We start from the raw sequence: 26,746 nt of genomic DNA on the forward strand, positions 1-26,746 counted from the left end.
GACACTGTGAGAGAAGAAATTTATTTTCCTCTAGTATTAAAAAAATTAGATAAATTCACCATCAACATTACCAAAAGATAAATAGCATTACCATAATTTAGGGTATGACCAAAGCACACAGTCTACAAGAAATGATATCCAAAATTTTAAGGATAGCAGCTTCCAAATGAAGTATTTAATAGATACCTTCAGTTGTAGTGATCAGTAAAACGAAAAGATCTGGTATCTGACATATCATACAGCTGGTGCTGTAACTGTTTAGAACGCTTTGCTTCTAGCCGGAGCTGTCTAGTTCTTTCTTTGACAGCTTGTTGCTCCACTAGTTTTTCTATCCGTTTCCTTCTTAGCCATCTGTAGAAAGAGACATAATCAGATCTGGTGACTATCAACCTGAATACACTCTTCATGCAATAAAATTATTACTACAGGCAAGGGAAATTAGATTTCTTTATATTGAAATGTTCTGGTCACAATACAAATGATTGAAGTATTAACTTAAAAAATTTTAGGCTTATACCAAATTCACATAAGAAAGCATAGCCACATTTAGAATCAAATGTTTGAAATTAAGTTTGTCTTAAAATGAAACTGCCAACCAAAAAAGCTTTTTAAAGCTATAAACATACTATTTTACATGTGACATAGGTCCTATCCTTTTTCAAAATATGATTTTCTAAGCAAATCAGTATTTGATAGATTCCAAATGACTTATTTTTTGCAACTAGCTGTATTCTAAAACATTACTTAACCAGCATGCAGAATACCGACATGCAGAAGTGGTGCCTTGCTCTTCTTGGTGGAGAAATTACAGAGCTCTCGCTTTTCAATGCATAAAATATTTCTTCCTTAAAATGGAAAAATAAGCCTAAGCATTAAAAACATAAAAAAGGTAAAGGAAGAGCAGAAGCTATAGCTCAGTGGTAGAGTGCATGCCTAGCATGCACAAGGTCCTGGGTTCAATCCCCAGTACCTCCATTAAAAAGATAAATAAATAAAAACCTAATTACCCCCCAAAAAAGGTGAAGGAAGAGTTCACATTTACAAAATGTATGTCTATAAAGCTTTCTTAGGTAAAATAACATCAAAAATAACTGTATACTTAACATCTCTGGTATGAAAGTGTGTATGTGGTGTGTGTACATACATAATTTTTTCAGAAATAATCTAAACAACTGGATAACTGTTTAGAATAAAAGAGACTTAACCCTCATAATCCAATGTTATGTGATCTTGAATGGATATTAGTTTGAGCAAATTAACTGTAGTCCTTTAGGAATCAATTGGGAAAAAATGGTTATCGGCTGGGTATTAGATGAGATCATCAATGAAAATAAGCAGATTGTACAACAGTATATACAAATATAAATTGATCTCAATTTATATTTTAAAAATTGTAAGTATATGTACAGAGAAATATCTAGAAGTTAAGCACTAAGATGCTAACAATAGTGATTTGGAGGTGATGCAAACGTGACTTTATTCCCTTCCATTCCCACAATGCACCTTTACTGTGTCTGTTATACCAAAGGGATACATGTATGTAATCTTTTTAAAAGAAAGAAAGGAAGAAAAGAGAAAAACTAAGAAAGAGAAAAATAGCAAGAAAGAAAAGAAAGAAATGAGCTTCAAACAACTGGACACAATGTTCCCTCTTTTCACAAGTCCTGCTGGCAAAATTATGATGCCAGGTCTGCTTCCTCAGAGTAAGCCATGTAATACTCTTACCCAGGAGACTGAAAAGGGGTCAGGTTTGCCTTAAATTATCAAAATACGTGCCCAAATCTCCTTTTCATTTAGTCTCTAACAGATCTTCCTCCTCAGACTAATTGCTTTTCTTTACAGAAAAAATATTTATTGGTAAATGCAACTCTTTATTCAGTTGTTCTGAGGACTGTGTAGGAGAAGCTGTAACCAATCTCTGGCTAATTTCTCTAGAGATGAACAAATCAATCAATCAAAGGTAGGCTATCAAAAGTTATCACATTGGTGGCCTAAGAAACAATTTTAGTATTGAAAAATATCTTGAAAGAATGGTAAAGCTATTATGTAAAGTGTCCAGTTAAAGATTTTCTCATATATTGTTAAAAGTGTGGCTTTAAAATTGAACAGGTATGTAAGGTAAGAGATAAAATTTTTTCTTAAGTTTTATTGACTATATAACTTTCTAAAATGACCCTGAGGAAGAGGGAAATGCCCCGCCTTTGACTTACTGCTTAAAGGCCCTCTCACGGCCTTCTGTTCCCTTAAGGAAGAATAAGCATTCCTCTTGCTTTCGTAGTTCTTCTGTCTTTCTTTCTTTCAACTGTTCTTCATGCTTTTTTTTAAGCCATAATCGAAAAGCTTGCTGTGGATCTCTGTTTTCCTGCTGTTTAGAAAACAAGCTTTGCTTAATTTAAATAAACCAGAACTACTTTTTGAGGCCCTGCCTATAGGACCCCACGAGAATACATGTCCCACGTACCAATTTTTCATAATAGAACCAACCTCATTACCTGCACTCCAAGCATCCAAACCAAATATATGACCTTTGAATCGTCAACACTGATTACTTTTCTAACAGAAAAATCAACAGTGAACCCACTGCCCTCTGGCTTCTGTCAAAAGTCTTATTGAGGTCATCAATAAATGAAGAAGGTCTAAATGCAGTGATCTGTAAACTTTTCAAAGTTGAGCCCTTTAGCTCATAAATAAAATAAAATAAAATAAAATAAAATAAGATAAAATAATTTCGCACAAGATCACAAACATATGAAACAGGGCTGAGGAAAGGTTGGGGATAGGAGGTACAAGTGGAGTTAAGGTCTTGGTATCAATTCCTAAAGGAAGCTCCATGGAATTTGAAAATCAATGATTCAACATTTATGTTATTCAAACTTTCTTTAAATTCCTACCTTTGTTTCTAAGTTTTAAGAGCATCTAACTGCAAGCCCATCTACAAAACTATAATTATTACTATGGAGGGTGGCAATAAGGGTTTTCAACCATAAGAATTTTCTCATGAGTATAACAGCCATGAGGATTTTGGCACAAGAACGGGCTAGTGGGAGTAGCGTATTGTGTGGTTCTTCAAACTTTGTGATGGGTACTATCTTCAGGAAATTTTTGAAAGTTGAAAGAGCTCTAATTTGAGAGGGTAAAGAGAGCAAAGGGACAGATTTGGGGGCTCTTCAGCCTTGGGAAAAGCATGACTCCTTATATGGATGCCTGGCTAGAACATAAAAGGAAAAGATGCACTCATTTAATACTGTCACCAAATATGAGCTCTGTGATAGAAAAGACCACCTCCTACACCCTGCATTTCCCTTTATCTGTCACCCACATCGCCAAGTATGCTCCAGTCTAATTTATATCATTTATGCAACTTAGGATCTTTGACGTACAATGCAAAACTTTGTGAGGAGGTTCCATGGACCTACAGGATCGCTGCTAAACATCTAATGTTTGGGAATGTCTGGAGATGACTAAAAACTGTTCAATTCAGAATTATAGATCAAAAGCATTAAGAATTCAGAGATGAACAGGATTAAAGGGTGTTGCTGTTTATTTGTTCATTAAACAGATATTTACAGAGTATCTACTGCATAGAATATCCACAGGCACATTAGGTACTGGGATGCAGCAGTGAAAAAAAAAAAAAAAAAAAAAAAAACCAAGGTTCCCTTTCTCATCCCTTTCCCATACATTCTATATCTGCACTGTACAACACAGTAGCCACTAGTCACATGTAGCTACTTAAATAAAATTTAAAATTCAATGTCTCAGTCTTCGCTACATTTCAAGTACTTAAAAGCCACATTGTGACTAGTGGCTACTTTATTAGACAGTATAGATATAGAATATTACCATCATCAAAGAAAGTTGTATTGGACAGGGTTATTCTAGATAAGAGGGTGAAAATATATGATCAATTGACATGTCAGATTCAAAAGATAAGTATGGTAAGGAGAGAGTAATAATGGGAGAAGTGAAGAGAAAAGATGGTATTTAGAGAAATAGTGGGATCCAGTTATGGGAAGTCTTGAGAAAACGTATTTTAAGCAGTGGTAACACAATAAGGGATCTGAGAAGGGATTATATTTGGCAGGTTCAACAAATAGCAAAGAAGTCACAGTGAAGCTGTAGCAAAGTGGATGGAAAGTGGTAGAAGATGAAGTCAGAGAAGTAACAGGGATCAGATAATGCACCACCTTGGAGGCTAGGGTAGAAACTGGGATTTTATTTTGAGATGAGAAACCACTGAAGGTTTCTAAGCATAAATGACACACTCTGTTCATTTTAGAAGCACTGCTCTGGCTGCTATATGGAAAACAGACTGGGATGCTGCAGGCCAAGTAGAAGGGAGACCAGTTATTAGGCTTTTGCAACAGTCCAGGCAACAGACAAAGTAGTTTGGATTAGGGTGGTGGGGCTCTGGATGTATTTTAAGTATAGAACTGACAGAATTTGCTCACAGACTGAATACTATGTCATGCTTTAAATGATTGTTTAAAAAATTTTTTAGGATTTCTTTTATGGTTTTATATCAAACCATATAAAAGCAAGCATTTCTGCATCACAAAAAAAGGGAAATAAAAACAAACAATGTAATGTAGCAAATCTCTCAAAGACTTGGTTTTCATAATGCATAAGAGTTCCCGTAAACCAAAAAGAAAAGACAAATATTCCCAACAGAAAAGTTGACAAAGGATTTTTCTATGAAAAGAGAATTCCAACAGCTCATAGATGTTCAGTCTCACTGATATTAATGCTGCAATCAAATAACATTTCCTACCTATCGGACTGGTAAAGATGAGCACATTTCTTAATAAGGGTGTAGGGATATCGTCACTCTCCTACACCACTGATGAGAGTAAGTACAAAGTGGCATAACTCTGGGGAGCAATTTGGCAATATCTGTCAAAATTTTAAAAAGGAATACTGAGCAATTCTACTTCCTCAAATGTATCCTCCATTTAAACTTTTATATTTGCAAATTAATATATATATAAAGATAATGACTGCAACATTGTTTATAATACCAAAAGATTAGAAAAATTTCAATAATAATCAATAAGGTAATGATCAAATAAACTATGATCTATCCATATAATAGAAAACTATGTAATTATTTAAAGGCTCCATATACATACCAATATGGAATGATCTCTAAGGAATATTCAGTGAAAAGTAAAGGAGCAAATCCATGTATAGAGTATGATTCTATATTCATACATGCTTACGTATTTGTTGAAAATATCCTTGAGAGGAAGCACAAAAAATTGGTGTAACACTGGTTGTTACTGGAAAAGGAGAATTTATAAGCAGGAAAATTGGGTGGGAGAAAATTCTTTGTACTTTTTGATTTCTGAATTATATGTTTGTATTATCTATTCAAAAATACAAAGAATACTTTTAAATGTTGCTTGCAGGGTTACATTTTTTTTTTTAAGTTTTAATGAAAAATGATGAGAATGATACTCTCAGATTTAAAAAAAAGATGAGGGGGAAAAGGGCACATAGATCCCAAAACCCTTATCTTCCTCAAAGGAGAATCAGAATCTCCATTTATGTTATATTTACTTTAATAAAGATTAAAGAATATGTTTTTAAAATTTAAGGTAAATTGAAGCAGAATTTAAAAGGCTGTCCATGAAATCACTGCATAAGGTAATAGCAAATGATTATCTATATTAGGGGGAACCAAAATAGAAAGAAATTAAAAGAAAATATAAAAAACAGAAGGAACTTTAAAGATCAAAGATAAATTATAAAAATCATTACCAATAGATTAAACTCTGAAAAAAGAATACATACATACATATATACGTGACATCCAGCCATGATGGAGTAACTGGTATAAGGCTTAACCTCCTACTCAAATCAACTATAAAACTAGACAAAATACATGTGGCAGCTGTGATTTGCTGAGAAAAGAAAAATGCATGATATAAGCCCCAGGCTCACCCTAGCTCTCAGTGACATTTCACTGACCACAACATAGGCAGGTGAAGCCTTAGCACGGAGCAGTGAAAAATCTTACTGGGCTTATGAGGAAAAACGGGAGTTTGGGGCCACTGGGACAGTTGGATGTGTAGGGCAGGGTGCTGGAAAGAAAAGAGCCATGCAGAAGAAGAATCCAGAAGTCTGTGTAGGGGCTTCCCTTAGGCCTTGGCAAGGACTGGGCTGTGCAGGCACAGAGTGAGGCTCTGGAAGCTCTAGCAGAGAGCAGCTGCTGTGAGTGATAAAGACGACAGAAGCTGCACAGAGGGAGACACTGGAGTCCCAGTCCAGTCAGAGTGGGAATACTTCATTGAGTCCTTTGGCACCCACATACAACCACAGAGGGGCCTTGCTTTGGGAGTAAGGATCACATCCTACAGCAAGGGCCACGCCCTAGAACTAAGGACAAAACCTAAACAGACCCCATCACAATAAAGCATAGAGCCATGTCTGACAGGATCAAGAGGATCCAATACTAATTTAACTTCCTATCAGAACCAAACTTAATACCTTTCAAAGGAAAATAATGTAATCCAGACTCCCTACAACTAAAGAGTCATACAGTCTATTACACAATAAAAAATCACCAGACATACAGAGAATTCACGATCTATAGAAAAAGGTAGTCAATATCAGACAAGAGGGAAGAGGGCAGGGCACAGCCATTAAAGGAATGACACAGCAGTTAGTACCAAGATGGCAGAAAAGTCAACTCCCAATAGACCCTGAGGCCCAAGATGGCAGGAGATTTGACTTCCAGTAGACCTTGAGCTTCATTATGCACTCATTGTAATATATTAGCATACAAAATAGCAAGCACTCCCACAGGCATCATGACAGTTCCAAGGCTAGCCATAAAAGGTCAAAAAGTGGGCGACAGCCCAATTCCTGGGAATCCCCAACCTTCCCCAAAGTAGTTGGAATAGTCCTCCCACTGGTTAGCATATGAAATAACCGGGTTCATAAAAACTAACAACTCCACACCTTGTGGCCTTTTCTCTTGCCTTTTGACAAGGTCTGCATTCTGTCTATGGAGTATGTATCTCTCTGAATAAATATACTTTTGCTCAACTATGGCTCACTCTTGAGTTCTTGCCTGTACAAAGCCAAGGACACTCACCTGATGGGGCACATTCCAGGGACTTGTCCAAGACCCAGGACATGGCCATCCTCTCATGCCCCATTTTCCTATATCAAATCCTGAGATGACATAGCTATTATGATTTACACACATTTGGACTTTAAAACAATCAGGAAATCCATGTATATATGATCAACTAATTTTCAACAAAGGAACCAAAAATAACAATGGGGAAAGGACAGTCTCTTCAATTAATGGAACTGGTAAAACTGAACTGTCACATGCAAAAGATAAAATTGGATCCCTATTTTACACCACACACAAAAATCAATTCAAAAATGGATTAAAGACTTGTGTGTAAGACCTGAAACAGTACAACTCCTAGAAACATCGAGGATAAGCTCCTTGGCATTGTTCTTAGAAATGATTTTTTTGGATTTTATACCAAAAGCAAAGGCAACATTTACAAAAATTTTAAAATGAGATTACATCAAACTAAAAAGCTTGTGATCAGCAAAGGAAATAGTCAACAAAATGAAAAGGCAACCAACTGACTGAGAAAAAATAGTTGCAAACCACATTTCCAATAAGAGGCTAATATCTAAAATATACAAGGAATTCATATAACTCAAAAGCAAACAAACAAACAAAAATTCAGCCCAATTATAAAATGGACAAAGGACTTAAACAGACTTTTTTTTCCAAAGAAGATACACAAATGGCCACCAAGTACATGAAAAGGTGCCCAGTATCACTAATCATCAGAAAAATGCAAATCAAAACCACCATGAGATATCACCTCATACTTCTTAGCATAGCTATTATCAGAAAGACGAGAGATGAATGCTGGCAAGGATGTGGAGGTTACTTAAAAAATTAAAATAGAATTATTATATGATCCAATAATCACACTTCTGGGTATATATCTAAAGGAAGCAAAACCATTATCTCAAAGAGACAGCCGCACTCTCATGTTCACTGCATCGTTGTTCACAATAGCCAAAGTATGAAAACAACCTAAATGTCTGTTGATGAATGACTGGATCAAGAAAATGAGATACATACACACACACACACACACACACACACACACACACACACACACACACAGGAATATTATTCAGCCTTAAAAAAAGAAGTAAATTCTATCATTTGCAATACCATGGTTGAACCTGAACCTGGAAGACATTATTATAAGTGAAATATGCCAGACAGAGAAAGACAAATATTGCATGGCACCATTCATAGGTGGAATCTTTTTTAAAAAAAAAAAAGTCTAGTTCTACTATTCAGCCATAAAAACCGACAACATAGCACCATTTGCAGCAACATGGATGCTCCTGGAGAATGTCATTCTAAGTGAAGTAAGCCAGAAAGAGAAAGAAAAATAACATATGAGATCGCTCATATGTGGAATCTAAAAAAAAAAAAAAAAAGGAACATAAATACAAGACAGAAACAGACTCATAGACATAGAATACAAACTTGTGGTTGCCAGGGGGATGGGGGGTGGGAAGGGACAGACTGGGATTTCAAAATGTAGAATAGACAAACAAGATTGTACTGTGTAGCACAGGGAAGTATATACAGGATCTTGTGGTGGCTCACAGCAAAAGAGAATGTGACAATGAATGTATGTATGTTCATATATAACTGAAAAATTGTGCTCTACACTGGAATTTGACACAACATTGTAAAATGACTATAACTCAATAAAAAAAAGTTAAAAAAAAAAAAGTCTAGTTCATAGAAATGAATAGTATAGTGGTGGTTACTAGGGGCTGGGGGTTGGGAGAAATAGGAAGAGGTTGGTAAAAAGGTATAAACTTTACATTATAAGGAGAAAAAAGTATGAGGATCTAATATGTAACATGGTGAGTATAGTTGATAACACTATTTTACATAATTTAACTTTGTCAATAGAGTAGAACTTAAATCTTTTCACCAAAATGGGAAGGAGGTAAATATCTGGTGAGGTATATGTTAATTAACTTAATGGAGAGAATTCTTTCATAATGTGTATGTGTATCAAGTCATCATATTGTACACTTTATCTTACAATTTTATTTGTTAATTATATCTCAATACATCTAAAAAAAATCACACACAAAAAAATAGAAACTTAAAAGACGAAAAAAAACAACCAAAATTTCCTGAATGAGCTTAACAGTAGACTGGACACTGCAGAAGAATGTGTCAATGCCTGATGACAGGTCAATAGAAATTATTTAAACTGAACAAAGAAAAAACATTTTAACCAACAGAACCTTAGTGACATGTGACATAGCTGCTAGTGTTCTATCATGTGTGAAAATGGACTTTCAGAAAATGAGAGAAAGGTAATGGGGCAGAAAAAGTTTAAAAATAGTAGCCAAAAGTTTCCCAAATTTGGTATAAAACACCAACCTACTGATCCAAGAAGCTCAGCAAAGCTCAAGTTAGGCAAATTCAAAGAAAGCTGCACATACAATAAACTGCTGAAATCCACATCAGAAAAAGTTAAAGTAGCCATAGAAAAAAGAACATTACATACAAGGGAACAATGATAAGAACTGACTTCTGCTTAAAAACAGTGAATGTTAGGAAACAAATGAACACCATGTGTAAAGTGCTAAAAGGGAAAAGAAACCTGTCAGCCCAAAATTCCATATTCAATTTAAAAACAATCCTTCAAAAATAATATATTTCTGATACATTTAGGATATACATATTATAATCCCTAGAGCAATGACTTAAAAAAAATTTCAAAACACTATAGCTAAAAGCCAATAAGAAAATAAAATGGAGTATTTTTAAATACTTGATTAATCTATTAAGAAGGTAGAAAAAAGATGAATAATGGAGCTAAAATCAAATGGAAAAAATAGAAAGCAAATATCAAGACAGTAAACTTAAAACCTACCATATCATTAATTACAATTAAATATAATGAACTCTAATTAAAAGAATAATTCCTGGGTTAGGAGATCCAAATGTATGCTGTTTGCACAAATAACTCTTCAAGTATAAAGACAGATAAACTGACAGTATAATATGAAACAAGATACAACATGCAAACAATAAGCGTAAGAAGGCTAGTTTGGCTTCATTCACATCAGACAAAGTAGACTTCAAGATTAGAAAGGCATTCCATAATGCAAAATGTCATTCATCAGGAAGACACAGATTCATAAATGCATACAGACAACACTTTAAAATGCATGAAGCAAAATCCATTGGAACTAAAAGGGAAATAGACAAATAAAACTCTTTTCTATTGGTAAAAAATAAAATAAAATAAAGAAAAAGAAAAAAAGAAAACTCTTTCCTGAACTACCAATATACATTTATTTCCCCCATTATGATCTCTCATAGCTCCTTTTTTCCATAGCATTCATCACTATAAAAATTTATTTTGTATTTAGAATTAATTTGGGGGGGGCTGGAGCATGAGGGACAACACAGACTGTATTTGGAGGCATCTTTTGAGCTTGCTGAGTGGACATGATGAGCAAAGCTCACCCTCCCAAGTTGAAGAAATTTATGGACAAGAAGTTATCACCGAAATTAAATAGTGGGGAGACATGTCCAACAAATATTTTGGGGATTTGATCCCTTTATGAATCTTGTGATAGATGACTGTGTGGAGACAGCAACTAGTGGGCAACAGAACAACACTGGAATGGTGGTAATACTAGGAAATAATATCATCATGTTAGAAGCTTCGGAATGAGTATGAACAATGGCTATGTTCACCACAGAAATCAACTGCTTCCACGTGTCCCCTCTTCTCCACCTTTTAATGCAATTAAAATTAGGTCATGTACATTTTCTTACTGAATCTTTTTTGTGAAATAAACTTCTGTAATAGTTAAAAAAAAATTTTGTTTTCCATCCTTACTAGATGAGCTCTATAAAACAGACTTATTTTGCTCAGGACTACAATTCTGTGCATGGAACAGCATCTATCATATAGTAAGCAGTTAAAAAATATTTACTGAATACATAAAAAATTTTAAATTGGCATTTCTTTTATTTTGATTTGATTTCTTTGATTGATATCAAATTTGCATCTTTTTTTCATATACTACGGCCATCCATATTTATTCATATGTAAGCTTACTATTGCCCATTTTTTTCAATTGGAAAATTCAAAAGTTTTGCTTTAATAATGTAAATTAAGACAACAATTTTCAAAATTCTAGTCAATTTTTAACGGATATTACATTCAATATAAAGATAAATTTGAGGGAACCCAAAACTTTGTGATATTTAGTCCATCCATCCAGGAATATTATAGGAGTATCATATTTGTTTTCATTTAGCAAACAACTCATATATTTATAATGTTTAGCCCACCCATCCAGGAATATTATATTTGTTTTCATTTATCAAAGCCATCTTTTTGGTCCCTCGCAAAGGTGTCCTATATTTTCCACAGAGGTCCTACACATTCTTGTTTAGCTCAAAGTATTTTATATATTCCTAAATCCCTTTTCCTTTTATGTTTTTCTATGAGGTTTTGCTGTAATATAGAAAGACTATGAATTTTTGTATGTTTATATACAAAAGACTACTTTGCTAATACTTACACCTCATTTCCTTTTCCCTTAATAAGTTGGATAGAACTCCCAGAATAAAATTATTTAACATAGAGGGGAGACTTACCTGTCTCTGACTTTAATGGGTATGCCTATAGCATTTCCTAAGATAGTATTTATACTGTAATCCACATTTTATTAGAAAAACTTAAATTATAGTAAATATTAATAAATATATTTTCTATATCTTTTAAGATAACCATATATTCTCTTATCTACCTACTGATATACTGAATATATTAATAGATTTGTTGTTATTGATCCATTTAATTTCACTCCTAAAATAAATCCTACTTGGTTATAGTATACTGTTATTTTACTATACAGTTGTAGTCAAATTTCTCAATATTTTCTCTTTTAGTTTGTGGTTTTTGTGTCTCACCTGAAAAGGTACTGCCCATCCTAAGATTTTTAAAAGCTAAAAATTTCTACAAATGGCATAATAAACAATGTAAAAAATATATTGTCAGTCTAAGAGAATATATTTATGACAGATATAATAGACAAAGGATTAAAATCCCTAATATACAATGCAGTAAGAAAAATGAAATTGAAAAAAAGAAAAGATTATAAATAAAAAACTCACAGAATATACACATGCTCATACACACTCGTATATTTTTAACTTGAGGAAAATTTAAGAAAATAAACTACATACAATGTTAGACAGGATGTGTTAAACATTCACTCTTACATACTGCTGAAGGGACTATGAATTGAAATAACCATTTAGGAAGCTAATTTTGCATATTTAACCACAACTTTCATTCTGGATATCCAGTAAGTCATAAATTCTACTCTTAAGAAGCTCTCCTACAGAATACTGATGTAGTCCTACAGAATGCATGTGTTCACTCAGCACTGTTAATTTAACAGAACAATATTGGAACCAATCAAAATATTCACAAGTGAGGAATAATTGAATAAATTACCTCTGAACAATAAAATATCATGCAGCTATTTGAAAAGACAAATCTAAGTGAAATGACCTAGAAATGTGTCCTTGATGAATAAGTGAAAAAAAAAACTGTGTAATAAATTTTTGTCATGTAAAGATGTAAATACAAACAAGACCCAGAAGGGTTTGCACCACACAGTTAAAAGTGGTTACCACTGGGAGATGAGCCTGGAACGGTATAGGGTTGAATTTTTCATTTTTACTTTATATACATTTTTTAATAGTGAGGATATAGATGATTTTTTTTTACTTTATCTTGGGTTTTCTGTATATTTCCAAATTAAAAAAAATTAAATAATTCGGTGTCTCTAATTTGTTAGTTTTCACGTAAGATTTCTATACATCTATTCTTAAGTGAGACCAGTCTGTAGGGTTTCGTGTATGTGTGTGCTATCTTTGTCTTACTTGAATATCAAAGTTTTACTCTCTTGAAAAAATGAATTTGTAGTTTTCCACTTTCTGTGCTATAAACGTTTGAGTTAAATAGGAATTATTTGATTTTTACAAGGCTTCTTAGATTTAGTTGTAAAGTTATCTGCATGCTACATCTTTCGCATTTTTGCAAAGGTAGTTCTTGGACCACTTTTCCTACTTCTTCCATAGGTTTTTAGTCTGATAATCAGATTCCTTTCTGTAAATAAGTTAAGCTTTCATACCTGTATGAACTTTTCACAGAAAAGTTTTACTTACTCTACTGTTCATGTCTTCGATTTGCTTTGCTCGCTGAATTCTCCTCATTTCTATAACCTGCTCTCTCTTCTTCTGCAACCATGCTTTAAACACCATGTCATTCTCTTTTTTCTTTTCTTTCTCTTCTTCTATTCTCCTTTGTTCTTCCTAGTGGAAAAAATACCAAAAGACATTAATGAAAAGTCAATAAAATTACATGAGTTATCAAAGCAGAGAAATATATTTTGAGATCTGACTTTAGGATTCCCTGCCCCTATAAATTTCCATCTGAAAATTGGGCCTACCCCTAAAAACACACACACAACAAAAACAAAAAACAAAAAACAAAAAACAAAAAACAAAAAAAAGGCCTATAATTTGATTAGAAAAAAAAAGACTTTCTAGATAAATTAAATCGCAGAGACAAAGTCTACAATTACACAAATGTACAATGCATACATCCTTGGATCTCTCCTTCACTTCCTAGTTTACTTTTGGTATTGAACTCCTCAAACTGCAAAAGAAAAAAGAAAAGAAACCACCATGCTCTAGAAGCACTATATGGTGTCTATAGCACTATAAATGTCTGAAACATTTTTACATTATTGTTAAATTTGTTAATTGTGATACATGACTTTGTGTTTACAAAACAAAATCCTATAATCATTTTCTCTGTGAAGTGTACAGTCATTTCTGAAGTGTACAAATGAGCAATGATGTGTTGTCTAGGCCTTGCTTTAAAAATACCTCAGACAAAAAAGGAGGAGATGAAGCAAATATGCCAAAGTCTTGGTGACTTCTAAATCTGAGAGATCTGAGTACATAGGGGTTAACTGCGACTTTATATGTGTTTGAGTTTTTTTATTATAACTTCTACAAATATTTTCAACTAGTGTATACTCATAAAGTAACATTTTTGCTGTCAGAAAATTTTTCAATTAGATAATAAGAACAAAATGAATTTTTTAAACTGAATTATTCAGCTAATATTATAAAAGAGAGTTACTTTACCTTGAAGGAAGGTACTTAAACCAGTTATGAAGAGCTATGAAATAGTTACTGGGAGCAAAGCAGCATGTCACAGTGGGAACAGCACTAAGCTAGGAGTAGGAGACCTGAGGAACAATCATATTGCCATCATACTGTGTCCATTTGGGCAAACCCCTTAACTCAGAATTCTCATCTATTAAATGAAGTTACATTAACAAGCTCTTAAATCTCTTCTAATGCTAAAACTTTAGCATTTTAATAAACTAAATTATAAATTCATGCTTAAACTGTCTTCAAAAAATGGAAATCAGAGTTCTTTCCTTGCATTTTGACAATATAGCAAGAAGCCCTTTTATTTTTTTTTTTTGATTGAATAAAATGTAGGAAGGAAAGAAACAATTCTATACAATTAACAGCATAAAATATCTTTTTAAATACCTATATACTATTTCCTAAGCCCTAAAGGAGCTTACATTATAGAAAATGTGAATTTATCAAAGAATAAATTTTATATTTAGATCTTTTTAGAACAAAGAACAAACATCAAACATGACAGGGGTACATTCTTTCAAGATTTCAAAAGAGTCAGATGAATAATTACACAGTGAATCAGTATGACCCTGGTGTCTGGGAAGGGAATCTAATCTTCAAAGGAGTACTAGCATTGGTGTCATGGGAAAGGGGAGAACATTTATCCTGTCTTCAAAGTGGACATTCTAAACAATCTGGTAAATACATTCTTCTTTGTTTTAATGGTTAAAACATATCTATGATGTATGTTTGACAGGCCATAAGACAGGCTGTCTTAGCATAAAGTTCAAGACAAATCATACATAAGCCAGAATGACTTCCCCACAGCTCAGTATGTGAAAACGTCTTCCATCAGCAGGCATGAGCGATATATGAAATACACACACACACACACACACCCCCCCCAGAGAATTATAATCTAATTCTACCTACTGCCTCCTAAAACCCAGCATTTTGTGCCTTCATTTTTCATTTTTCCATCTGACATCTGATTCTCGCCTATCAAGATTACTTTCAGCAGTCACTTAATCTCTCTGAACCGCAACTTTAGAACGAAAAGCTCGGATGAAGCCATCATTGAGATCTCTGGCTCTAACATATGTCATTCATCACTATGCTTTTGTGATCCTTACAAGAAAGGACAAAGGTAATCGTGGTGTTTGTTATATAAATATACATTCTTAACACTTAACCACTTAATCTAACAACAGACAAAACAAGCAAGCAAATATATCCAATAATTGAAAGAACTGTTTCAATTCCTACTGCATTTATAAAACATGAAAACATATTCTACTTTCAATATAATGCCCATTTGTGGTCTCACCTCTCTCTTTAGCTTTTCTCTCTTTTGTTCTAACCGTTTTTGCAGTTCCTTCTGTCGAGGAGAAAGACAGTATGTTGATGTCACGGGAGATATATTTGCAGACTGTGTCCTGTGATTAGATTTTCCATTCCCCTTACTTCTATCTGAGTTGGCAGCAGAGTCTGGATGAGTCATGGGGTTGGGTGGTGGCTGAGGGATGTAAGCCAGAGGCTCTTCTGTTGATGAGTGAGAAATAGCATGACTCTTTGCTATTGGCTCTTCCTTCTTGACTCCACTGACAGATGAATTGGAAGATCTGGGTGACAACTGTTGAGGTTCATTATCTGTACTATTAACATTATTAATGGGGGGCAAAAATCCCTGACTCTCAATGTCTTGTAAATTCAGAAGTTCAAACTTTCCATCTCTCTCTACTAGTATTTTCCTATCCTTGTTTTCTTCACCATTTCCATCAGTGAGTGGCAGGAGCACATTTTCTTGCCCAAATTCATTGGAAATACGTAACTGTGACAGTTTTCCAGACATATTACTTTCATTTTCAAAATAATTTTTGTAAGTATCAGTGTCTTCAAGAGGAGGAACTTCCAAATCAACTAATTTGTCCTTGAACTTGAGTTTTCTTTCCCTTTTATTATTCACAGGTTCTTCATTTTGTAGAAGTTTGTTGGCTTGTATAATTTTCTCCATAATATATCTCCTTACTTCTTCATCCTCTTCCTCCTCCAGGTCTTGCTGGCTTTCCAGTCTGGATTCCTGTAAAGAGTTTTCACTGTCTGAATCTGATATGGGATCCAAAGGTTGAATACTTGGTACAGAAATGAAGTCATTTCTTCTTGGTGATACTTCATCCTTCAAAGATTTGTCAGGATCAGAAAGCTGGTTGCTCTGTTCGATTTCTGTTTCATTCTCTTTTAAATCTTGGTTAATATTCTCTTCATTCCCACAAGCCATCTGAAAAAAAAGAGAGGTGAGATTCTCTTTCAATAAAAATTGAGACTCTTTGTCCATTTATACATAGACAATCCAAAATGGATTTTCATATTCATGTGATTTATCTTATGAATGGGAAAATTAACATGCTTCCTGCTCATACTTCACTCAGAATTTTCTAACTTATATTTATGAGCATTCCAAGGGGAAAGCACTTCTCTAAATTTGAATTTGATATTCAAGTACTATATTGATATTTTTTAAATTTTATGCTAATATATAAAAAGATAACTACAAATAGCACAATATTATTTTAATATTCTTCCCTCTCTAAAATTTTATTCCCTTTACATTTTCAGAACAATATATTTTAAAATGTTTTCTCTTTGTAATATTTGTATTTTTCAAAAAGAGTATCTTTCTCCCCAGAACCATTAAGAAGTCACTGCCTCTGGTCAAATACTAATCATTTTGAAGCTCTTACCATCTTTTCAGATTATTATTGCTATTTTCTGCAGGACCTACACCCAAATTTCAAGTCAAGTTTTACCTCTGGATCAGATTTTCCTTCCTCAACTATTTTCAGAGGCTCCAATAATCTATGTTAAACACCATCATAATTTGGTCTTACTTCTTTTAATTTAATGCCACATGAACCATAAGCTGTTATTATCACATTACAAAACCTTTCTCCACATATGTTTCTAACTGATGGCTTCTTAACTAGCATCTCTCCCATATACATACATCCTCCTCTATCAAACACTTTGCACCTAAAATATTTAATTTACCTCTCTTTCTCAGGCAATTCTCTCTCCTGAAAGACTTATATGGGAGCTACTATTTCTCACTGTCTTAAACCCAGTAAAATTATCTTCCTCTTTTACTGGATAATAGTCATCATTTTTGACAGCCTCCTCTTCCTAACCTGTACAACACTGCTATACATCCAATAAGGAAATAAACCTGGCCCCCTAAAATGACTACCAAATAATTCAGATTAAATAAGACCTCTGTATTATAGTGGTTCTTTTTAGCCTGATTTGATTCTGGGGTTCCTTCCTACAGTACCTGTTTCTGAAGATTCCTTTGGCTTTCACTTCTTTCTAAAACCCACTATAATAAAACTACCACTTTTTATAATGAAATCTTCCCCCGACCCTCATCCCCATCTCAAGCTCTGTCGTCCATACTTCCTACCAGCTTCAAAAGAAGGCATTGTAATAATCCACTGGAATGAACCAGATTCACTAGAACACTTTGTTTTGACCACTGCTATATCCCCAGCACCTAGACCAGTCTCTGACACACAGTAGGTGATCATTACTTTTTGCTGAATAAAGAAATAAAACAATGAATTACCATTATCACTACTCTAACTCTATTACCCTTCCAGGCATAAGACCTTGGTGTTCAGCATTAGTATCTCTGGGTATCTCTACGGCTAGTCACTCTGATTATTATTCTATTAAAGATGCATAAAACTCCCATGTAAAAGCCATCGTAGAAAAGTCTTCACTTTTGACTCTGTTGCCTTTTTCAAATATCGTCTATCCCATTGTGTAAGAAAGCAAGCGGGAACTAAAAGAAGTTTGTGATATAAAACATGCTGCCTTCGTTTCCTTGTGGTCTTTTACTTAAGTCTCTTAAACCTGGCTTCTTCTGTAGCCACTCTGATTATTTTCCCTCTAAAGGTACCTATTCTTATCCCATTCTTGGTCCTTTTCTTCATTACTTCTCTATTTATTGACATGACTTATATTATATACAACTATATATAATACATAATTATTAATATATGGTCAATTGCATGTATATATAAACACATACACACATACATACATATATTATATATAGATACACATACACACTATATATATGTAAAGAAAGAAGGAAACTTCTATGACCCAGAAACTAGTTTATTTTTCTGGATTTCCCTTCTATATGTCTGATAAGTAGTGTATGATCATGTTTAATGAATCTGCTTTTTCCTACAAATATTCCTACGGCTCAGTCTTTGACCCTTTACTTTTTTCTGTATATTCATTTCCCCTGAAGAGCTAATTCACTCTTCAGGTTTCAAATATTTGCTGAAAGACAGTGTTTTTGAGGATTTGCTTTATTTTTCATATATATTAAAAGTATAACCTCATGCTATTATCCAAGTTCATATAAAGCAGAAATTAACTGTTTTTACTTTTGATGCATTCAATTATATTATTTATATTTTGTAAATTATAATTTTAAATGATAATTTTAGCTTTATTAAGTGCCTAACTTAATCCCTGCTCTCTCACTAATTAGCCCGATTCCTTAGGATACAACATTTAAACTCTCTATGCCTCAATTTTCTCGTCTCTAAGATGGAGATAATCATACTCGCTTTATGTATATCAAAGGAATTTTGTGAGGTTTAGATGAGATAATATATGTGAAACTCTTCAAGAACTACAAAGCACTTTGTTAATATACTTATTATCAATGCTATTGGCAATTTATATATACCTCTATTATGCAGGCACTTTTTTCTTTTTCATTAATTAACCACTCCAGGTCCTTTTCAAAGTCGTCTTCATATTCTCCACTGTCTTTCGAATCAGTATCTTTATTTTCATCCATTTTCAGTTTGTTAAAGAATAATGCTATAAGATTATAAGAGATAAGGTAGATGTTATGTCTATTTTGGGGGTAGTATGGAGTATGGAGATTAATGTTGATGGTAAGCTAATTAACATAGAGAAACACAAATTATGGAATGTTCAGAATAAACATATCTGTATACCCTAAAAGAAAGACAAAGGCCAGATATTTTCTAGGTGAACCATTCCTAACAACCATCCCACCTACCCCCAATTCCTGAAACCCTAATTTACAAGGAGACTAAAAAGGGTGGATAAGAAGACTCTCTGAGGTTTAAAGAAGGATTTTCCACTTTCCCTGCCGATCATTAAAACTCCTTGTCCATGTCAGAGCTGATGAATCATCTTTTTAGTCTCACTCACATTTTCTTATGTTCAAATAAAAACGATTATATTAATGCTCATCCTCAGTTTCTCAATCCTTCTAGTAATTTATATGGCATAAGTTGTGATCTGAGAGGTTTTTTAAAACTATGTAGCAGAAGACAATGACAATAAACAGGGATATCAGATGAAAGTTAATAAATGTTTGTGAAAACGGTTTATTCAGTCATTTTTAAGAAAACAAACTGAAGTTATCAGCAAATTGAGGTCAGTTCCTAGCCCTGCTAATTTCTTGTGCATAATTTTTCAAATAAAGGAAGCATTTAAGTCTTTACCCATGTCTTTGTGTGGGAGGGCATATTATATACACGCGTGAATATATAACACAATTTTGATAAACATTTGTTGAATACCTACAATATTCCTATAAAGATTATAATTTTATATATATACATATAAAGATTACAATATTACTATGCCCTTGAGCCCTCGTACAGAAGACAGACAAAAACAAAACACATAAATTTAAAATGTAGACAAAAAACATAAATTGAAAATGCAGGTAAGTGGAATGAAGGTATATTTTATATTTATATATATATATATATATATATATATATATATATATATATATATATATAAATTTTTTTTTAAATGGAGGTATTGGGGATTGAACCCAGGACCTTGTGCATGCTAAGCACACACTCTACCACTGAGCTCTACCCTTGACCCTGAAGGTATATTATAAAGGACTGTGGAAGAAGAATAAGGACGCAACTAAGCCAGTCTAAAACTGGAAATATCAAGGAAGGCTGGGATGGGTTTTGAACACTGAGTACGACAGTTCAGCAGTTATTCCAGACAAGAACAGCATGAGAAAGAACAAGCATGGAAGTGCATGGAATTTTCCAGTGTGGCCTGAACATAAACGTGCTCCTGAAGGGTCTGGAAGGAGAGAGAAGGGGGCAGTTTGATGTCACATTATCTTTTCAAAAGGTAAAGGGCTGAGGGAACACTGTTTATGTAGGTCTAACTGTCATGAATACCCAAAGGTAGAAATATACAGCAATAATCTGCATACTTTCCGCTACTGAGTAAACAAAAACAAAAAGAGCAATGCTCTTTAAATGGACTTAGAATTTCAGGTCCAATTTCAAAAGAACTGTAGAAATATGATCTTCAGGGGCCCAAACAACTGGGACTCTGTTTCTATACCTGCCTTCTCTTGCTCCTACACCAAGAATAACTTGCCTAAAACCCTTTTTGGAAAGTAGAAAGTACAGATGTCAAGAACACATGAGATCTAGGCACATTTTAAAAGATATAAATGACAGATGTTCTGCCTGATTTGATAAATACCCACAGACTTTGTTTTGGTCATTAGCTTCACTTTATTCTCCCCAAACCTTTGACCAGACTACTAACCTAGTACCAATTTTACTAATGCAAGATTTACATTTTTCCCCTGCTACTGTTCACCATCAAATGATAGTGAAAGCATGGCTAAGAGAAGAGATAAGGCTTTTCAGTACTATGTAGGAAAAACCTACTAATAGCTTTTGGTAGACAGTGGGTTCAAAATGAGTTAGAAGAATGATGAAGGCAAAAACATAAATGAGCTTCAAGGCTGAGACTATGCCTGAGGTACAAATAACACGTGAAGCTCTGTATCTAGTTTGCTACTGTTTAGAGAACAAAAGAAAGTTGGAATACATTCAGGGGCTAATAAGCCAGGAGACAGGGATATATAAAAGAAGGGAAGAAGGGAGGCTATGAGAATAAAACGCCTTAAAACCAGATTCTGAGGAATCCTAAAACCCCTGGGAATGTTAGCCTAAAAAATAGAACCCTCCTAAAGGAGAGCGATGACAACCGCTTTACAATATTTAAATGGTCATCATGTAAAGGAGGGTTGGTTTTGCATAATTTCAAATAGTAAAACTAGTATAAGGGTTAGGAACTCAGGGGCAAATTCTGGCACAATGTAAGATACAATTTACATTTTCAAACCTGTCCTTACATGTAGTGAGCTGTGTTCCTGTCAATCAAATGTTTATACATAGCCTGGAAGAGGATAATGGCATTGTTTTAAAGGAAACTGAAGCTTTAGAAAAACGTTGTGCTAGATGACCCTTAAGGTTTATTTTTACCTTTTCTACAGGATACAAATTAGCAAATAATTGCCAACTTATGAAAAGCAAGAGAATTTAAAAATAAATGTGTAGTACCATGAAGGTTTAATACAAAATAAATTACTAATGTCTGAATAATTAAATTCAAGAATTAAATTCGAAAGTCTGTTTCATTTAGCGGTCATCTTTCCTCTGCGTGGTTCTTGATATTACTTCCCTCTCCCTCTCAAGACAAAGTTAGTTTTAGGTATACTGAATGTTACTTATTCAACCTAATTATTCAACTGGATAATTATACAACTATTTCTATTGTATTAGTTGGACTATAATTCCTTCTAGATACTTATTTCTTTTAAACTAAAAATAGGAAATGAACTTTTTGTAAAGGACTCAAATTAATGCTTTAATAATTTGTAAATCAGAAGTTGAGATCAATAATATTTTGAAGTGACCTGAAGAAACCAAATCAATATTTCAGAGTGAGTTTATTTATCACTGCCTAAGCTACAGGACAGGCTAAATCATATATGCTGTTGTGTCTGCTTACCTACCAATTACAAGCAAGGGTGCCATGGATGATGAAAAATAAACTAAAACCATTGTGATCCAAAACACTTACATAAATCGTACTATTTTTCCCTCTCATAAATGCCTTAAGATGTTTAAGTTACATAACTAATTGTTAGAATAAGACTTCTATGGAACTCTTCAGTGCTTTTCCTTAATTTTATAAAAACTTAGTTCTGAACTTGTGAATAAATCGTTGCCTGAAGACTTCCGATTTGCTTTATTATTCACAAAGTATCTCACCCATGTGAAAACTCAAATTTAAAACTAAAACACAGACTCAGCAAAATAAATAAAAATAAAATAATTACAAGCTAATTATATTAGTATTATTCAATCATACTATGCCTTAATTAAAAAGAAAAAAAGCCATAGTTGAAGTGACTCAGGGAAGTAAATGAAGTTCATCAAATAAGAAATGCATTCTTTTCCTATAACTTCAAAAAATTCATGGCTGGTTCCCAAGTAAACAAAGAACATAAATCATAAACTCTTGTTACCAAGTCCCTTAAGCCTTTTTCAAATGCGTCACAGGATATTCAATCCCCTTCAGTTCTTTTAATCTTCATCCCCAGGGTGCTGGCCATATGGTACACCATCAACATGCCGGAACAAAAATACATCTTACACAAACTGAATCACCTAACTATTATTCCTGTGATTTCACACATTTAAATTTCAGTTAAGTATCATCAGTAAAAATCTATGTAAGTGGCTTACACCAGAACCACCCTCTTAATAAGGAACTGTAGTTAAGAAATAGAAATTAATTTCTTCCTCCTGTGTGTCTGCTAAATCCCATGTGGGTGATTGCAGATCTTTTAGTGTGAGTCTAAACTAAGTCTATATATACAAATAATTTTCAGAACTTTCTTTCAGGATTCAAAACATTCAAAAACAGTTTAATCTAATTCATTGACTCCGGTCTTACCTCATACTTCTTAAAACATGCTTGTTTAAAATCTAAGAGAATGGAAAGAACGTCAAAGATAATGTCTTTTAATATAAAATAAATACTTAAGCAAAAGCTAACCCATAATAACATCATAAGACCATCTGGCCCACTCTTCCTGCTGTATCCTGCCAAGACTGTGATCCTATGAGTAAATTTTTTAAAAAAATCATAATCTGTCACAGGTATAACGATAAACAATATTTTACAAACATTAGGTGGCAATTTCCATTTGTATCCAGGCTCCCAAGCTACCACCGACCAAATGAGTACCTTAGCCTCTTCATGGAAGCTAACATTTAAGGAGTGCCTTTTTTTTCTCCCAGAGATGAGAACTTTGAGAGACATAGGAATATGACAAAAATTAGAGGGTTTTTTTTTGTTTGTTTTTTTGTTTTTGTCTACCCTCAAAGGGGTTTTCCTCACACAAAGCGAAGCAAGGCGCAATAACCAGGCTTCCTCGCCAGCGCCAGGCCCCGTGGACCCCGGACTCGTAAGGATGAGGCGCCAACAGGAAAGCCCTTCATTCGCTTCTCCACCCTCCTTTCCTCCCAGCTGTGCCAGACATTTACCCCTTTACCCTCTCTCCCACCATATCTCCGCATCATCCTTCCCTTCGCTCCCTCTGTATCCCCTCCTGCCTGTGTAAGACGCAGCGGCTGGGGTCACAAAGATGGCCCGGGAAGTTCTCCTCTCCTCCTCTTTGTAAGCTCTGACAATGAGGCGAGGGAGACCCCAGCACCTGCTGCCACAGCAGCCGGGACCCGGCTGCCATGGCAACGGCGCGTCTCCGCCTCCTCCATCCGGGCCTCTCTCACTACACGGGCCCGGTGGACTGCGCAGATGCAGACGACAGACTGCGCACACCTGCCCCTCCAGGCGCTCCTCCTGCTGCCGGCAAGGGACGTCCCTGCCTGTGGTTGTCGCGGGGACGACCAAGAAACCCATGCATCTCACACAAGTCTCGGTGCCATTAGTAAGAACTAGGGAAAGACGACTCTCTTGATAATGAGTTTTCCCACGTGTAGCTAGCTGTCTCTCTCCACATAGGGACTTAGTTATAACAACTTCTAGAAGTATCTTTCTCTGTTATTTTCTTCGCCGGTAACGTCAAAAAGTAGTTTCAGCTTTCACTAATAAACACATCGCTAATTAGTTAACAGATGTTTGACCGAACGTTCCCCCTACTCTCCACCCCCAATCAAAACCAAACCTTTAGTGCCCAGGAGAGTGGTCAAAGGAAATAGGATGTTTGCTCCAGCTTTCAAGCATGTCAAAATGATCAACTGGAATTTTCTCGAATCCTCCCTAATATATAATATTTTATGTATTTATGTATAGTCGTCTTTATGTATGAAGAGGAAGAAAGGTGATTTTTAGATTGGGGTGACAAATAATAATATTTTAGGAACTGTCCATTCCCCACCAGAAATAAAACAGAGAAATGAAAATACTTCCTCAGTACAAGCCATAATTTTCAGATTTTTTTGGTTTATTACTAGAATTTCTATAATTTGGTAAAATAGAGTGCACCTTTTCAACAAAGAGGGGCAATGTAAAATTGAATTAAGTATTCTCCAAACTGTGGACTAAATTTAAAAAGTTGAAAAGATTGGAGGTTAAAATGAATTACAGTATTGACTGCACTTCCTAGCTACAGTGTAGAACTTAGAATGACCTAATGTTTCTTCTTCTGCAGGACTTCGGTATTAGGCCAAACACTTGAAGAAGACAAAAAAATATAAAATTATCGACTGTTGAAGGTCAAAGGAATTTTAGTCAAATCTCCTTTAATGAACAGTAATTGGTAGTAATTTAAAACTAAAATAGACCTTAGGTAACTGACCTCACAGTTGAATATTTTTTCCACTGACCCTCCTAAATACTTAGAATGTTTTGGCAAATATTAATGGGACATTACCACCATTGTTTATAATAACCAAAAAGCAGAAAAAACCCAAATGTCCAACAAATGATGAATGGATAAACAAAAGGTGGTATATCCATATAATGTAATAATTTAGCAGTAAAAAGGAATGAAGTACTGGTAAATACTACAACACGGATGACTTTGAAAATATAAATATTATGTTAGGTGAGAGAAGCCAGACACAAAAGACCACATATTGTGTGATTCTGTTTATATGAAATGTTCAAAAGAGGCAAATAAACCTATAGAGATAGAAAGTATATTAGTGGTTGGGGTGGGGGCAGGGGCATCATGCTTTTGGGTGAAAATGGGTGGTTAACTGGTAAAAGGCAAATTGTATGGAATGAATTTACATGTCAACAATAAAGATATTACCAAAAAGTTAAAATGAAATAGTGGACAAACCATAACTGGAGAGTTGAAACTAATTTAGAAATGAGTTTTCAAGATGAATTAATATATAGAACCTGTCTGCTGTGCTTAGCTTATAGAAGATTTAATTTCTAAGTCTAGTTGCCCTACTTATAAAATAGAGATAATAATACTTGCCTCTGGATTATGAGGATTAAGTGACATTAATCTAAATTCTAAATATTAAGAACATTAATCTATGTTCTTAGCACAGTGCCTCATGTATACAAAGTGCTCAATAAATGGTGCCTATTATAATTATGTAGTTTTCCACAAGATTGGAAGTCCAAATATTTTTAAATATCCAAAATGAAAATAAGAAAAAAAAGTATTATGTATTGAATTTTCAAGAAAAATATTCTCTACATATCAGATAGTTTTTTTAATATAAAAGATCTAGATTTTTAATGTATTAATTTCAAAGAAATGTATGTTAAATATTAGAATTATAGCGCCCTTGCATTATGTAACCGAATAAGCATTAAAAGAGGAATAGATAGGTGTAAAATTCAGAAACATGTCCCATTTAAGTGGAAGTCAGAGTTCCCGTTACTTCAACCACCTAGAAAAATCCGGTTGCAAACAAGAATAAGTGTAAAAGGCTTGAAAGTAATAATAAGTTGTTACAAAGTTTGTGAGCTAAGCTTCAACATTTAGTTGTAGGAGAGTCTCTTACAGTCCTTAGTTTAGTTTCTTCTAATAAACCCAGGTCCCCTGGGTTCCCAGCCTAGAAATTAGAATGTGATCATTTGAAAGGAAGGGAAATAGAAGAGGTGGGCTGTTAACAGAGGGTACACTGACACAGAAAAAAGAAAAAAAAAAAAAAAAAACTGGAGGGATGACAGACTAACACGCAGAGGGAAAAAATAAAAAGAATTTAAAGCAGAGACTACCTGGAATAAAACTGAACTCTTTGATCAAAGCACGAACACTAAATTGCAGCGCTGCACAGGAACTCACAATCTGTAGTGATAAACCTGAACTACTACAAAAAGTTTATTTCACTATCATCCAATTAAGAAGGCAGAGAAATGTTAGGGTTTTAATAATTTCATTCAGTTTTTCCTGTTCAGTTCCTTCCTTACAGCCTGCCTGGAAGATGAATAATTCCTAATCTCTGTATGAAGGAGCTGACAGATTTAAAAGGGAGAGAGGCTTAAACAAAGGGAGCACAGTATGACTCACAAGGTGCAGATTTAGCTCAGAAAAGGAGGGATTAATTAGGAAAACAGTGACAATAAAAAGCC

The 26,746-nt window shown here is 34.2% G+C and overlaps 1 protein-coding gene and 1 pseudogene across 3 annotated transcripts; one reads left to right on the plus strand and one right to left on the minus strand.

The window, feature by feature from the left end:
• Positions 1 to 23,947, minus strand: CCDC181 (coiled-coil domain containing 181). 3 transcript variants are annotated; one of them, XR_006724566.2, is made up of 8 exons: positions 23,800 to 23,947; positions 23,138 to 23,169; positions 19,050 to 19,186; positions 15,615 to 16,565; positions 13,289 to 13,435; positions 2,211 to 2,365; positions 769 to 845; positions 145 to 351 (listed from the first exon to the last, which is right to left on the minus strand). XR_006724566.2 is itself a non-coding variant. In XM_010953835.3 (7 exons), the coding sequence occupies exons 3-7, from the start codon at positions 19,161 to 19,163 to the stop codon at positions 189 to 191; spliced, it is 1,527 nt and encodes a 508-aa protein (XP_010952137.1). In that variant the 5' UTR covers positions 19,164 to 19,186; positions 23,138 to 23,169; positions 23,800 to 23,946; the 3' UTR covers positions 1 to 188. The 3 variants fall into 3 exon arrangements, 2 of the variants coding, with proteins under 2 accessions (XP_010952137.1, XP_045371828.1); XM_010953835.3 differs by lacking the exon at positions 769 to 845 and having other exon boundaries at positions 1 to 351; positions 2,211 to 2,362; positions 23,800 to 23,946; XM_045515872.2 differs by lacking the exon at positions 769 to 845 and having other exon boundaries at positions 1 to 351; positions 23,800 to 23,938.
• Positions 7,555 to 13,291, plus strand: LOC123616550 (small nuclear ribonucleoprotein G pseudogene; annotated as a pseudogene).
• Positions 23,948 to 26,746: the final 2,799 nt, after the last annotated feature.

This window comes from Camelus bactrianus, chromosome 21, assembly GCF_048773025.1.
Source record: "Camelus bactrianus isolate YW-2024 breed Bactrian camel chromosome 21, ASM4877302v1, whole genome shotgun sequence".
NCBI lineage: Eukaryota > Metazoa > Chordata > Mammalia > Artiodactyla > Camelidae > Camelus > Camelus bactrianus.